This window comes from Setaria italica, chromosome V (genome assembly GCF_000263155.2).
Source record: "Setaria italica strain Yugu1 chromosome V, Setaria_italica_v2.0, whole genome shotgun sequence".
Classification (NCBI taxonomy): domain Eukaryota; kingdom Viridiplantae; phylum Streptophyta; class Magnoliopsida; order Poales; family Poaceae; genus Setaria; species Setaria italica.
This window is the reverse complement of record NC_028454.1, coordinates 32721012-32736227: the sequence shown is the minus strand read 5'-3', so window position 1 is coordinate 32736227 and position 15216 is coordinate 32721012. Positions and strand designations below refer to the sequence as shown.

The window sequence follows — 15216 nt, the reverse complement described above, 5'->3', positions numbered from 1 at the left end:
TTTAAAGCACCGGTCATCGAGGAATGTTTAGATAACTACGAGGAGTATTTCAACGTAGACTAATTACAAAATCCATTACAAAAGTGGAGGCTAAACGGCGAGACGAATCTATTAAACCTAATTAGTCCATGATTTGACAATGTGTTGCTACAGTAAACATTTGCTAATGATGGATTAATTAGGCTTAATAGGTTCGTCTCGCTGTTTAGCCTCCACTTGTGTAATGGGTTTTGTAAATAGCCTACGTTTAATACTCCTAATTAGTATCTAAACATTGTGTTTAGCCTCCACTTATGTAATGGATTTTGTAAATAGCCTACGTTTAATACTTCTAATTAGTATCTAAACATTAATGTGACACTTGCTTAAAAATAAGCAAAGGGAACCAAACGCCTTAGTTTGTAGGCGTTTGTTCAACCAGGGAATGAAGGCACACGTTTTTTTTTTTTGAAATAAATAAAGGCACACGTTACAAAACAGGTTTGCAGCAGCAGCATCCCTTCGCTCGCAGGAGCTGCTAACTACTCCCTCCGTACGCAACCAGGGAACGGAGGGAGTAACTAGTGGTCATGTACTACTCAGTGGTATTCATGTACTAGTGGTCAACTATTCTGTTCCCGAGTGATTGCCTGGTGACCTGGTCTGCACGACTTCTTGTTTTTTTTTTCCAAAAGCCTGAAAGGGTACCAGTAGCTGTGGACAAGTGTGCGTGCAGACCGGGCACCCCAGCAGCAGGTCATCGTGCAGAAACGAAGACTTTCTCCGTTTCCTACACGTTAGAACCCATTTCCTATCTCCATCATCAAAGATTCAAATGTAGTAGTACAAGCAAGTACGCATACAACGGATAGAAGACTAACAAGACCAGAAGTTAATGGGACTCTTGAAATTCTGTCACCATCAATTCTTTTCCAGGAATCACAAACATTTTCCAAGAGCTAAATTGCATGTTTCCTTAGTTGTCACATGTATTGACTGTGAATCAAGTACCTATATGGAGTAAAAACATAAAGGCTGAGTAAAGTGCATCATTGATCACTAGACTTGTTCACGTGCGCCACATAGGTCCCTAAGCTGATAATTTGTAGTTTTATATCCTTACCTTGCTAAGTGGTTGACTTTGTCTATGTAGTATCTACATGGCATCATTGTCAGTTGTCACCCTAATTGGTGAGACCCATTGCAGAGAGATGTGGGAGGGGAGAGAAATAAGAGTGAAAAGGTCTCACCCACCAACTTATGGATCCCACATTTAGTGTTCAAGATGACAGTGCCATCGTGTCTTAGATGTTGATTAAGGAAGTTTGAAGCTCCGAGCAGAACAAATTAATAAAAAACTGTCAATTAAGCACTGAGGAATTTTTTGGTGGAAGCTACCCCTTGAGTAAAATCGTGAAAATCCCTTAAAACAAGTTTAGAAAATTTTTGGAAAATTATTGGAGACTGGACTTCGAGTAGTTAGCAGAAACCCTAGCTCCTATTTGCCCATCCTCTCAGCTGCAGGGCCGTCTGCGAAGATGGACCAACTCAACAAAGACCTTGACTTCAGTCTTCAAAGGAGGATATCACTGGGCAACAAGAAGGCACAGACAGCATAAATACCGCACAAGCGCATCAGTCCCTCCTCCATCCAAGCCAAGAAGAATTCCTGCGTCTCCTACACATACCCAGCAAAATGGTCACAGCCTTGTATCTATCATTCTTTTCAGTACTCCCTGTTGTGCTATGCTCTTCTGCATCACCCCAGACAACATTGAACATTGGTTCATCCTTGTCAGTGGAAGAGCTTGACAAAACATTCCTTGTGTCACCAAACCATACCTTCTCCTGTGGTTTCTACAAAGCTGGCAAAAATGCCTTCTACTTCTCCATCTGGTTCACCAACACCGTCGATAAAACTGTCATCTGGACAGCAAACCCTGGTGTTCCGGTGAATGGTCATGGCTCCAAGGTATCTTTCACATCTGATGGCAACTTGGTCCTCCATGATGCCGGTGGCTCCATTGTTTGGGGCAGCAAGATGAGCCTGGGCAAGGGCTCAACAGTTCATCTCCTTGAAACTGGCAACCTTGTGATCAAAGACCAAGGAGGAGATCATATCGTGTGGGAAAGCTTTGATTCACCCACCGACACCTTGCTTCCTTCTCAGAACTTTACCAAAAACAAGAAGCTGGTGTCAGGTTACTACAGCCTGTATTTTGATAATGATAATGTGCTCCGGCTCATTTATGATGGACCGGAGATCGCAAGCATCTATTGGCCTAATCCAGATAAAGATCCATTCCAAAACGGACGGACCAGCTACAACAGCTCCAGGGTTGCAGTCCTTGACAAAATGGGTCGTTTCCTATCGAGCGATGGGCTCAACATTGTGGCTTCAGATTTTGGAGTTAGTGTGTGGAGAAGGCTATCAATCACCCAAGATGGCAACCTCAAAATGTATAGTCTAAATTCATCGAACGGGGCGTGGATAATCACATGGCAAGACGTGCGACTGATATGTAAGGTACATGGGTCATGTGGAATGAATGGAATCTGTGAGCACTCGCCAGGCCCTCGCTGCTCTTGTCCACCGGGTTATGAGATGGCTAATCCACAGAACTGGACCAAAGGCTGCCAACCAATGTTCAGCAACAACATCAGCCAAGCCAAGGAGCAAGTTAAGTTTATCAAATTACATCATACCGACTTTCATGGCTTTGATATGGTCTATAATGACTCACACACTTCATTCCGAGATTGCAAGAAATATTGTTTAGAAACGACTTTGTGCCTTGGCTTTTCATACCGGTTGACTGGACGTGGTGTATGTTACACAAAAAGTTTGCTTTTCAATGGCCATAGGAGTCCCTCATTTCTTGGAAGCTTCTATATCAAGATAAGCAAAAATGCTAGCTTCCCTGCAATATCAGCCGCAAGACAGACCCACCTTGTCTGCAAGAACAGTTCAGAGATTGTAGTTGGGCCTGCATATGCATATAGAGTGCAGAAAAGCAACACAAAGTGGTCCTATTATTATGCATTTGTGGCAGTATTGGGTGGTTTGGAGCTGTTCTTTGTTTTAACAGCATGCTTATTTCTTCGTAGCAAGCAAAGTATTCCAGATACAGTGATGGAAGGGTACAAGCTGATCACAAACCAATTCAGGAGGTTCACATACCGAGAATTGAAGGAAGCAACGGGGAATTTTAAGGAAGAGATTGGAAGGGGTGGCTCAGGAATTGTTTACAGAGGGGTGCTGAACAGCAAGCAAGTTGTCGCCGTGAAGAAGCTAACAAATACAACGCAAGGCGATGAAGAATTTGGGGGTGAAATGACTGTAATTGCGAGGATCAACCATATCAATTTGCTAAGGATTTGGGGATTTTGCTCAGAAGGGAAACATAAACTATTGGTATATGAGTATGTGGAGAATGAATCACTAGACAAGCACCTCTTTGACACCACTAACAGAGAACAGTCACTTGGATGGAGCCAGAGGTTCAAGATTGCATTGGGAACGGCGAGGGGCCTGGCATACCTCCACCACGAGTGTCTTGAGTGGATTGTCCATTGCGACGTGAAGCCTGAAAACATTCTCTTGACGCGAGATTTTGAAGTCAAGATAGCAGATTTTGGTCTAGCAAAATTGTCGAGAAGAGATTGCTCTGGCTTTCATTTCTCCCATATGAGAGGTACAGCAGGTTACATGGCTCCTGAATGGGCATCAAACCTACCGATCACAGCAAAAGTTGATGTTTACAGCTATGGTATTGTGCTTCTAGAGATCTTAACGGGAACTAGAGTTTCAAGCCAGACAACGCATGCTGGAGAGCAGCTGGAGTTGAGGGAAATTGTACAGATACTCAGGCAGGTTGTAGCTAGAGGAGATCCTTCGCATATAGTGGACCCTAAGATGCAAGGTCAGTTCAACCCTCAGCAAGCTATGGAAATGGTGAGGATATCCTTGTCATGCATGGAAGAAAGGAGCAAGAGGCCAACAATGGATGCAATTGTCACAACGCTCATGGCATGTGATGGAGATGACGACCAGAATGTTTGTGCATGACTCAACCAAACAATAAGCAAAGCCAAATTTTAGTTTCAACGGCCGTGAGAGGAACCGGGCACATCTTCTTAATTTTTTGGTCTTGGCCAGACATGGTTGAACAATTTCTTCGGCTCCCTTGGGTTCAACAAAGTAACACAAAGCCGCGGCCTTGCTTCTGGAAGAAAGGAATGACGTCATCAATCTTCAGCAACCTCTTTGTGTTTTTTCTATTAAATAAAAACAGGACCACTGCTATGTCATTTGAGAAGAAGTAGAATGCAAGTCCTTACATAGTCTTGGTTATTACTTAAATCAAAAGTGACTCGAACTCTAAAAAAAACTTGTCATAAGGAAACTAGGGTACTTCAGGGCCTCCACAAGCCCGGACTCGCATGGCGATCTCTTCTTTGATGAGCAACACGACCTGGCACTCATCTGCCGCCTTCCCCCTCGAATAAGCGCCTGTTTCTTTCCTTCCGCAGATTCCGAGCTGTGCACAACAGTAGAAGCCACCGTTTTTTCTCTCTCTACCGTTTACAGTAGCTGCAGTGATCTCAACCACCAATAATCCTCGATGCCAATGCCAGATTCTGGTGCACGGCACCATGTAGTCCGACCAGACTGCATCCAGCTCCCACGCACTTCCCTAGCGAACGGACAGTGCAAACACAAATGCTGCTCTGCTATTTCCGCAACCTCTTTGTTGCCATGCTACACGTACGGTTCAAACAAGATATACCAATCAATCGATCAAGTGGACTATAATTAACAGGGATTAGGAGTGCCCTTTCCGGACATAACCAATTGACAAATGGCCGAGTTACTACTTTATGACAAGTAGGTGATACATACAACGCATTCGTTAATCTGGATATGGTCGTGTCATCCAAAACCCGTGAGTGCATACCGTGCACGCATTCGCCTCGCGACCAGTTGCGGATTCGATGGACGACGCAACGTAGTACTAAGGCCAATCAGGCTGTCACTTTTAATACAAAGTTTCATTGCAGAGCTGGGGTTTTCTTTCGGAGAGGACCTTCGATGGAGCCTCCTGAGCAACCCACGCCCCTCAGCACCACGCTGGCGGGAGCCAATCTCCACCATATCCACACAGCCAAATCCCACCAATCGTCAGCGAAGTCCCATCACCTTAACCCGCACCCTTTCACCAAAGCCTACCATAGCTCGCTGGCACCTTTACATGCCGCGGAGGAGGCCCTGGACCTACTCTACTGCTCCGACTCAGAGGAAAAAAGCCCGAGCCCTCGTCGCATCAATGACCGGGCATTGAAGACACAGAAATCGCAGGACACGGCGGAAAGAGGAGACCAGGAATCCGAGGACAACGTGGGGGGAGGGGGGGGGGGGGGCGACACGGCACCAGCGGTCCCTCGCCGGATTCCCTCGCTCATAGTAAAGCTGGCCAACCACAGGGTCTCCTACAGAGACGCGCTCTTGAAGCCACGGACATTCAAGCCAAGATTCTCCAAGAACTCATCAATTCGCTGAAAACAGGTATGGCTGCATGAAGAGAGAAGAAAGACGCACTTGAGGGCTGCCTCGGTCTGGTCCAGGCTTGGACCTACACACAAGAGCCTTCATGACACTCGTCTACCTCGAGCTCCACTACACGCTGCTGCGCAGTGGCTTCAGCTGCTCAAAGCAAAAGCTGGCAAACGGTGCTTCAATTGCTTAGCGCCAGACCACCACATCGGTGTATGCAGAGACCCACCTAGGTGCATCTTGTGCTTGCGCTTCGGACACAAAGCTTGCCATTGCTGTTCCCTCTTGCCACAATCTCACTCTCCCACCGCCTTCGCAGCTGCTGCAGCTCCTGCCACATACTACACCAACACCACCCGCCAAGAACCCAAACATTCTGCCGCCGCTCCCTCACGGTTGAGCACCGCAGTGGTGGCGAGGAGTGCATCTGCTAAGGTTGCCATGGAGTATGGTGACCCTGAGTTCATTCCGGGTGCGACACAAAGGAGATCGGATCACGTCACGGTCTGTGTGCTGCGCTCGGTTGCGGTGAGGGAGGAGGAGAGGATGCTGTCCTTGACCGCTGTTGACGTCATGTACGGAATCGGCTTCAAGGAGGAAAGGATTGGCTGATACGACAAGTTAAAAGGTCACGATTGGGAATCGGCCGACTGATGCTACAGTTGGATATCGGCCGATTGGTGCTGCAGTGTTTTGGCGGATGGAGTTGGTAGAGATCGGCCGATTGGAAGGCTGGAGCAATTGGACCAATGTGGGCTTGAACTGGATCAGAAAGAGAAGACGAAGGAGGATTGGCCCGCAGGAGTGCAATAACCAACTCCGATACAAGTTGTACTTGTAGATATTCGTTTTCGTTTAAAGTTAGAGATAGATCCTAGTCAGTTAGGAAATTGGTTGTGACAGGCTATAAATAGCCACCTTTAGAGATCTGTAAACAACACATCAATCAATACAACAATCTTACTATTTCCTCGTACTTTACTTTCAAGTCGGAGACTTCGCCAAAACTTTTCTTCTTTCACAAGTTCATACGGGTTGGCAGGACTGCATCGACATGATCTCCGGCCGATTCTGGAAGTTCCGCTTATCGAGTAATATCTAAGCTTTAACTTCGGGCGCATCGCTGTCGTTTCGTTTAGATTTATTCACCAGTTATCGATATTTACTAGAATTCTAGGTTTTACCTGTTGTTCTAGTTCTATTTATCCAGCTTGAGATTAGAACTTTCGGCTTGATTATCGTTATTTTCATTCATTATCCTTCCATAGCCGACTAGGTCTATTTCAAGTGTTGCTCCTGTAGTGTTATCTAATTTACTCTAGTAGTTTTCTTTATAATCGCTACGTGGTTGTCGACTGTGTCATAGCCGATTATCTTTTTATAGCAAATCAGCCGATTTGCCGATATGCTTTCTCAAGATCGGAACCTTAGCCGATTGCAAACCCTGGAATTTGATACGTTTCTTCCTTGCCAATCAACAGGTCAAATTGTCTGGCACGCCACGCAAACTGCACTGGGGCGATCACCCGAACAGGAGCTAAGCAGATTCTCCCGGGTCGTGTGTCCGACGCTGAGAGTCAATCGGCTGACTTTTAGCGCCAACACACTTTTGGCATGCCCGGTGGGACACGGTTATAAGGCTCACATTTTTATTCAATAAAAAAGCATCTTCAGCAGCTGTATCAAGTTCATCGGCCAAATGAGTATTCATCGGCTTGTTGGAGTTAATTCAAATCAATATAATATTCCAACCAGAAGAGCCGATCGTACAGAAAGCTGATCTTAATTTCAATCGGCTGCACGTTGTATAGATAAATTTGATGCCAGATTAATTATGGAGGAAACCGATACAACATCGACACCATCGTTCCTTACTGATGTTATATATCGGCCAGTTCAGAGGAAAAAGTATCGGCTGGGCACATAGTAGCTGATGGAGTTTTGTTTTTTTATCAGCCAAAGGAAACAAGCATCGGCCTATGGAATATAATTTTCTTCAAAGAAAGTAAGCATCGGCAAGCATAGTGGCCGATGGAATTTTTTTAGCCAATGGAACATTTTTTTTTCAGCCGATAGAAATATTTTTTAGCTAATGCAACATTTTTCAGCCGATAGGAAAAGCTCCAGCGGGTGGACAAGAGAGAAATAAAAAAATGCATCGGCAGATTGATAGTTGTATCGGCTTATTGGAAAAACAAAAAGGGATCGGCCGATTAGAGATCAATTGGAAAAATAAAAAGGGATCGGCCGATTGGAAATTGCATCAGCTGATGGAAAATGGGATCGACCGATTGGAGTTGTATCGGCTGATTAAGAAAAAAAACAGCGGCCGATCATAGAGAAAGACATCGGCCGATTAGCATCAGTCAGTTGGAATTAAAAAGAGAGATAAAGGCATCGGCCGATTAGCATGGGCCCATTGGAAATAAAAAAAAGGAAAGAAGAAGGGAGCAGCCAGCCGATGGAAGTTCCGACCAAAAGGCAAATGAATAAACAAAAGAAGAGAAAAAAGGCAGCCGATAGAAAATCTTCAGCCGATGGACAAGAAATTAAAAAAGGAGGGAGCAGCCGATAGCTCCGGCCGACGGAGAAGAAATAGATAAAAAGAGAGAGAGAAAGGAGCAATCAGCCGATTGAAAATTGGATAGTCCGATTAAAAGTTGTATCGGCTGATTAAAAAAAATGCATCGTCCGATTGGAAATTGCATCAACCGATTGAAAATTGGATAGATGATTGAAAATTGGATAGGCCGAAATTGCATCAACCGATTGAAAATTGGATAGATGATTGAAAATTGGATAGGCCGATTGAAAACTGTATCGGCTGATTAAAAAAATGCATCAGCCGATTGGAAATTGCATCAGCCGATTGAAAATTGGATAGGCCGATTGAAAGTTGTATCGGCTAATTAAAAAAATGCATCGGCCGATTGACTGCTTGGCAAAAAGCATCGGCTGATTGCTTCGGCTAATTGATTGCTTGGCGATAAGCATCGGCTGATTGCTTGGCCAATAAAATTTTTTTTTGGCTGATTGGATCAAGTAAAATAGTATCGACTGCTTATAAAATATATCGGATATTAATTTTGAAGCATGAAATATTCATACTTCGAAAGGGGGGCTGTGTTGACAACAAAAGCTTGCTGGTTACTGCACCAAGTTTTGGTGTCAACAGACTGATCTGTTGTTTCTACTGCCGTCAATGCTGATGGTGTTCTTTATATTTCAAGAGGAATCGACGTGGCTTTGGATATTGCAATCGGATGTCATTAGCTCTCAAGACAAGTATCAAACTTCTATAATTAGTTTCGGAACATGAAGCATTCATACTCCGAAACTGGGGGGCCTGTGTTGACACCGGATTTTGACCAATCCTATAAATTCGGAGCACGAGATAATTGGAGTCACGTACAACAATAAGAAGCTAGCATGCATGCACATGGGCATGAAGTCCAAATCGGCTTCATTGGATTGATTGGCAAGGAGAGGCAAGGCTTATATAAAGGAAAGGCCATCACGTATGGATAAAAATGATTAGAATATACAATATGGATTCTGGTGCACTTTGCATGCCATACGTGGGAGGCTACCAGAATAATTATGCATGCGGCCGATCTTTGCATGTACTCGTTTCATAAAATAAAATATTTTAGAGATAGAGTTGGGTTAGTTAGAGATAGAGTTTTTTATTAGAAAAGATTGTGTACGTGACTTGCCTCGTGCGTGGTTAGATGCCAATTATGTAACATCAGCCCCATAAATATAAAGGGACATGGTCATTGTAAAGAATCATCACACGATCAATAAACAAACATATTTACCTTTACCTTTCGGCTCCATGCCATTGCCCTAGGAGTAGGAGTAATGTAGTTTCTCGACGAGTTCCTTCTAGCAAGCTGGGCTGCATCGACCTCGATCTCCAACGAGCTGCAAGTTCCGTCACCAGGTGTTCTAGGCTTTAACCACCGGGCGCATCGCTGTGGTTTCGTCTAGTTTCATCTACCAGTTATCGAGTATCTTGGATCTTTGACTTACAACGCATCGCTTCTGTCTCGATCTACGGTATTCACCAGTTATCCCGTCTTGGTTAAGCTTGCATCGGCTGATATTTATCTGTTCTATCGTCTTGCCGTTTACGACATATTAATTGTTATTAATTCTGTCGGAATAGACGATAGATCTATTTTTAATAGCTGTTGCATCTTAATCTTGGTTACCCCTTCGAGTGCTGTTGGGATTAAGTTTCGTTATGATTGGATTCATTGGCTGGCGGGGTTCAGATTAACATCCTGCTAAATATTTTTAGACTGCAACTACCGGGCGCATCGCTATGGTTTCACCTAGAGATATTGGTGGAGAGTTTAGTTTAGATCTCATCGGCTTGTGGCTCTAGCTATGGTGGAGCACCAGCTCAACAACATCCTATTTTTTATCAGCCATCTGGCTGATGGTTATTGTAAATTATATTAAATCAGCTGGATGGCCGATGAATCACTCACATTCATCAAGGTACTGGAATCGGCTTCACAGCTAATATATTTGTCATGATTTATTTTGTCGCACCATTATCGCTACTGTGCCACGATTATATTGGCCTGATCGGCTGGTTGCCTCGGACTTCACAACGACTATCATCTCCTTGTCAGTTGAATGGTCAAACTGACTGGCACGCCCGCGCACACCACGCGCGCCGATTTGGATTCTGCACTGGAGTCCTCATGTCCTGATGCAGGGTCCACCACCGCCAGGATTTTGCATCAACAACCGCGCTCATCGGCATTCAAGTCAATGGTCGTGCAAGGATCTCTAGTGATGTAGTGCGCCAGGATGCTTTACAACAGCTCTGCATTCCGGCACACAAGTTGGGTGAAGCATCTGACGGCATCAACATTCCTACTCTACTTCTTCACCCCAGAACATCGCATTGTGACGCTACGCCTTGGAGGACTGGTCGCTGGGCGCACTGCTCTGCGGCTCATGCTGTGGACATGCCAGGTCAGTGCATCTGCTGCCAAGCTCATGTATCGTGCGAGAGTTTGCATTGAGGGTATCCTAGAGCATGCATAATAGATTGAGACCGTAGCTAAGCTTTTCAATGCCCCAACCTTCATAGAGGAGATTGAAACTGAGCAAGAAAGAGTTTGTCTGTGTCTTTGGGTGTAGACAGTGAATCCTAATGGATTAGCTAAAACGATGTCTTTACAAGTAGCAGAACCACTCACCATTCCTGAAGAGTACTACTAGCAAATGGGAGAAACGGATTTGCCAACCACTAGATGTGGTCCAGCTGAAATGTTAGAGTATACAGTGATCATCCATTTGGATAGGATTCTTGATTACTCACCACTGCCAAGTAGTCCCTCACATGAAAGCGTTCACAGTGGGATAAGAGGCCTACCTGATGACCCCTATGAGGAAGAATGAACAGTTAAACACATATTTGTGTGGCGCTATGGAGTCCCTAATGACCGTGCTGTTAGGCGTCGGGCTCCGGTTCAGAAAAGGCTCGGAGGGCGGCGAGATAGATCACCGCCAGGAGGAGGAGGTGTAGGTGGCCAAGGTACAATGCAGTACCTACCTCCAAGCTGGCATGACTTGAGAAGGGCTGAGGCACGAGGTTTCCAAGGCGGCAGCAGCAACCAAGAACATGGGCGAGGGAGCTTCCATGGCCAGCGACACCAGGATGCTGGTGAGGACTTATCCCTTTTGACCAACAGTAACTAGAAAGAGGGCTCCGGAAAGAGGGGTAGCGACCAGGTCAGATACAAACCAAAAAAGAAGGATATGACACCAACTTTTCAAACCACAGAACCAGCATTCCGTTCTGGTGAAAGTCTGGGGCATGGGCCAACCATGGACCCCGGAAGCAACATTGATGGCCATGGGTCAGATTGCGAGGGGCAGCACAAGAGATAGTGAGATAGGGGGAAAGAAAGCAACACCAGGGCAGCAGAGCAACTGTTCACCACAACCTCTAGGGATATCAGGTAGAGCACGCCAAGCTGGGGGACAGTGATGATAAGCCAGATCGGGAACATGAAATGGGAGGAGAAAGGGAAGATGATCATGAGCAGGGTCACAAGCAAATTCACATTGATCTGGGTCCACAAGAGGGGATGAGTGTACCAGAGGAGAATGGGCCGGTGATGCACCAGGATGGAGACCAGCATGCTGAGGAAGGGTTTGTCTCTGCTGAACGACTGTCAGTTGTCGGACATGCTATAGTAAATTAGGAAAACACATCGTCAGATAAGAATGGGATGGTACTGAACCAAGATGAAACCAGCAAACTGAGAAAGGGTCGGTCTCTACACAAAGGAGGCCAGTTGTCAGATAGCCAACAGTAAACAAGGGACTCCTAATTTCAGGGATGCACATTACCAAGCCTATCTCAAAGGCAATCCTTGATTCCGCAGCTGTATCACAGGCAATGCAGAAGATGCCACGCTAAGGAAAAGGAGAAGAAAATGTAGAAGCTAAAAAAGATAAAGCAGTTGTTTCAAAGGAAATCCTATCAACCCCTTTGACAGAAAAAAAATGGTAGGATGTCACGTGGCAAAGAAAATGAGGGATGCCGTGCAGAATCTCAACTAGGAACTGCATCTCAGAGAAAAAGTGAAAGACTTGCTAACCGACCAAAGACTAATCTATCTATGCAAAAGCAGGCCACACAGTTACTCATGAAGAAATGTGGGATTCTTGAACCAAGGAAGATGGCAGATGAAGCTGATCATCACAGATTCAGGTGCCAATTTGTGGAACCTTTACTCAATAATGCAGTGGATGATTTTTGTGAAGCTTTTGGTCTGAATGATCCGGAGGATGGGGGCCTCTCAGCGTGGTGGCGTTGGAGGCAGATGAGTAATTCCATATCCACCATATGTTGGGAAGGGGTGTGTGGGTGTATGGGTTTGTCGCAGTTCCTATGTGTAGTCTAGTGTGGTGTCTCTAGTGCTGTCTAGTGTGGGCATGTGCTAAGACGTTCTATGTTATCATGATGTTGTGGTGGGAGGGGGAGCCCAGTGTGGGCTGTCTATTTTCCAGTGTTTTGTTATGTTTTGTTGGGAGTAACATGGTAGATGCTGGAGGAAGGTGCCACAGGGGTACTGGTGGAAGGTGGTTGCAAATCAAAGGGGTTCAAAATGGGCTGAGAAGATACATAGGTTACAAATGAATGAGCAGAAATGTACAATCTTAAGTTGGAATGTGAGGGGATTAAATGGAAAAGTTAGAAGAAAAGTGGTAAAGGATCTAGTGGATGAGCATAGATGCACCATTGTCTGCCTGCAAGAAATAAAGATGGAAACCATATATGAGATAGTGGTGAAGAAAACTTTAGGACCACAATTGCAAGAAGCTTCACCTATTTGCCGGCTCAAGCAACTAGAGGAGTGGTTCTACTGGCAGTGCACGAAGATTACTACAGATTGCCTCAAGCTGAGCACAGAATCAGCATAGTCACGGCCAAATTAGAGGCCTTGATGGCACCAATCACTTGGTGGTTAACTAAGGTATATGGTCCACAGAATGATGATGATAAACTTAAATTGCTGCATGAGATCAGATCATGCAAGCCGGTTGATTCAGATAGGTGGCTCCTAATGGGGGACTTCAATATGATACTAAAGGCATAAGATAAAAGCAATGACAATATCAATAGGCGGGTGATGGGAGGTTTCAGGACAATGGTTGAGGATATGGAATTAAAGGAGATTCATTTGAGAGGAAGAAAGTTCACATGGACTAACAATGTGACCCACACTAAAATTCATAGGGTATTTTGCTCCGGAGAGTGAGAGTGCATGCTACCGAATTGCATGTTGCAAGCAGACTCATCCCTGGTTTCAAATCACTGCCCCCTACTGCTGACTACAGAAAATAACATCAAGACATACAGAGGGTTTCGATTTGAATCTTTCTGGCCCAGCATACAAGGATTCAATGAAGTGAGTGACACATTGAATAAACAATTGACATAGCATAACCCTTTCCTGAGATTGCACACAAATATGCCGCGCACAACGAGAAGGCTAAGGGTTTGGGCGACATCAGAGATTGGGAATAACAGACTTCTATTGAATGCTGCAAAACAAATTATAGGGATCCTAGATGTTGTCCAGGAACATAGAAACTTAAGCCCACAAGAGATATTGTTGAAAAGGGACTTCAAGAATAGATATCTAGCAATAGCAGCAATTGAGAAGTTGAGAGCGAGACAACAATCAAGAATCAACTTCATAAAAGCAGGAGATGCAAATTCAAAATATTTCTTTCTCAGTGCAAATGGAAGAAGACAAAAAATTTATCCAGAGACTAAATACAACCCAAGGGTAGTGCATCGACAAGAAGAGCAAGAGGGAGCCATCCTTGAACATTTCACTTCAGTCCTTGGGGGGACGACATAAAGAAATGAAACATTCAATTGGAAAGCCATCAATATGCCAAGATAAGATTTGCAACATCTAGAAGCAGACTTCACTAAGGAGGAAATTAATGAGGTCATAATGGAACTGAAGCAGGAGAAGGCACCAGGGCCAGATGGATTTATTAGGAAATTCTTTAAATCATGCTGGGCCATTATCAAAGAAGATCTCATATTGGCAATTCAGTACTTCTATAACCTCCATGGTCCACACTTCAACCTATTAAATTCGGCTTATATTATCCTCACACCAAAAATCACAGATGCATCAAAGATAACTGACTTTAGGCCAATAAGTTTTAAAAGCAGTATAGCCAAGATAATATCAAAGCTACTGGCAAATCGTCTATCAAACTCCCTGAATCTCCTGGTGTTAAGAAATCAGAGTGCCTTCATTAGAAAAATGAGCATTCATGACAACTTCCTATACACTCGGAACTTAATCAGAGATCTACATAGGGCACATCGGCCGGCATTATTCCTCAAGCTTGACATTGCAAAAGCTTTTGATACGGTTTGGTGGGATTACTTGATGGAGGTGATGGAGCACATGGGGTTTGGCACGAGGTGGAGAGAGTGCATCACTATAGTTCTATCCACTGCAACATCCTCAATATTGGTAAATGGGTCCCATACAGCAAAATTCAGACACAGGATGGGGCTGAGGCGGGAGATTCCTTGTCACCCATTCTGTTCATACTGGCTCGGGAGCCATTGCAAAGATTACTTACTTTGACTGAGGAAAACTCTTCCTTATCTCCTATAAGCAGCAAAGCAGCAAAGATAAGAGTTAGCCTATATGCTGAGCAGTCTTTGTCAACCCTATCAAAAAAGAAATAGATATAATCAGAGAGGTTTTTGACACTTTTAGTAGAGTGTTAGGACTCAATAAAAACCTTGCCAAGAGTGCTGCATATCCAATCCGATGTGATGGAGTTGAAATGGAGGAAGTGCTGCAAACTACGCCATGCCAGATTAAAAATTTTCCATGCAAATACCTAGGTCTCCCATTGAGCCTGAGAAGACTAACAAGAATTGAAGTACAACCTCTCATTGACAGAATTGTAGCAAAGTTACCTGCCTGGAAAGGCAAATTGCTTAATAAGGCTGGAAGCTTGACCCTAGTTAGATCAGTCCTTACATTGATGCTCGTATACTTCCTATCTGTGTTCTCCCTGCAAAAATGGGCTCTCGAAAAGATAGAAAAATTGAGAAGGAGTTTCTTATGGAAGGGATTTGATAATGCACAGGGGGGACATTG

At 44.5% G+C, this 15216-nt stretch overlaps 1 protein-coding gene across 1 annotated transcript; it reads left to right on the top strand.

The window, feature by feature from the left end:
• Positions 1–1647: 1647 nt before the first annotated feature.
• Positions 1648–4307, top strand: LOC101754114 (putative receptor protein kinase ZmPK1). Its single transcript, XM_004972027.2, has one exon. The coding sequence runs from the start codon at positions 1676–1678 to the stop codon at positions 4046–4048; it is 2373 nt and encodes a 790-aa protein (XP_004972084.1). The 5' UTR covers positions 1648–1675; the 3' UTR covers positions 4049–4307.
• The last annotated feature ends 10909 nt before the right edge of the window (positions 4308–15216 follow it).

Coding starts and splice junctions, on each gene's coding strand:
- LOC101754114 (XM_004972027.2), top strand. CDS start 1,676: ATGGTCACAGCCTTGTATCTATCATTCTTTTCAGTACTCCCTGTTGTG.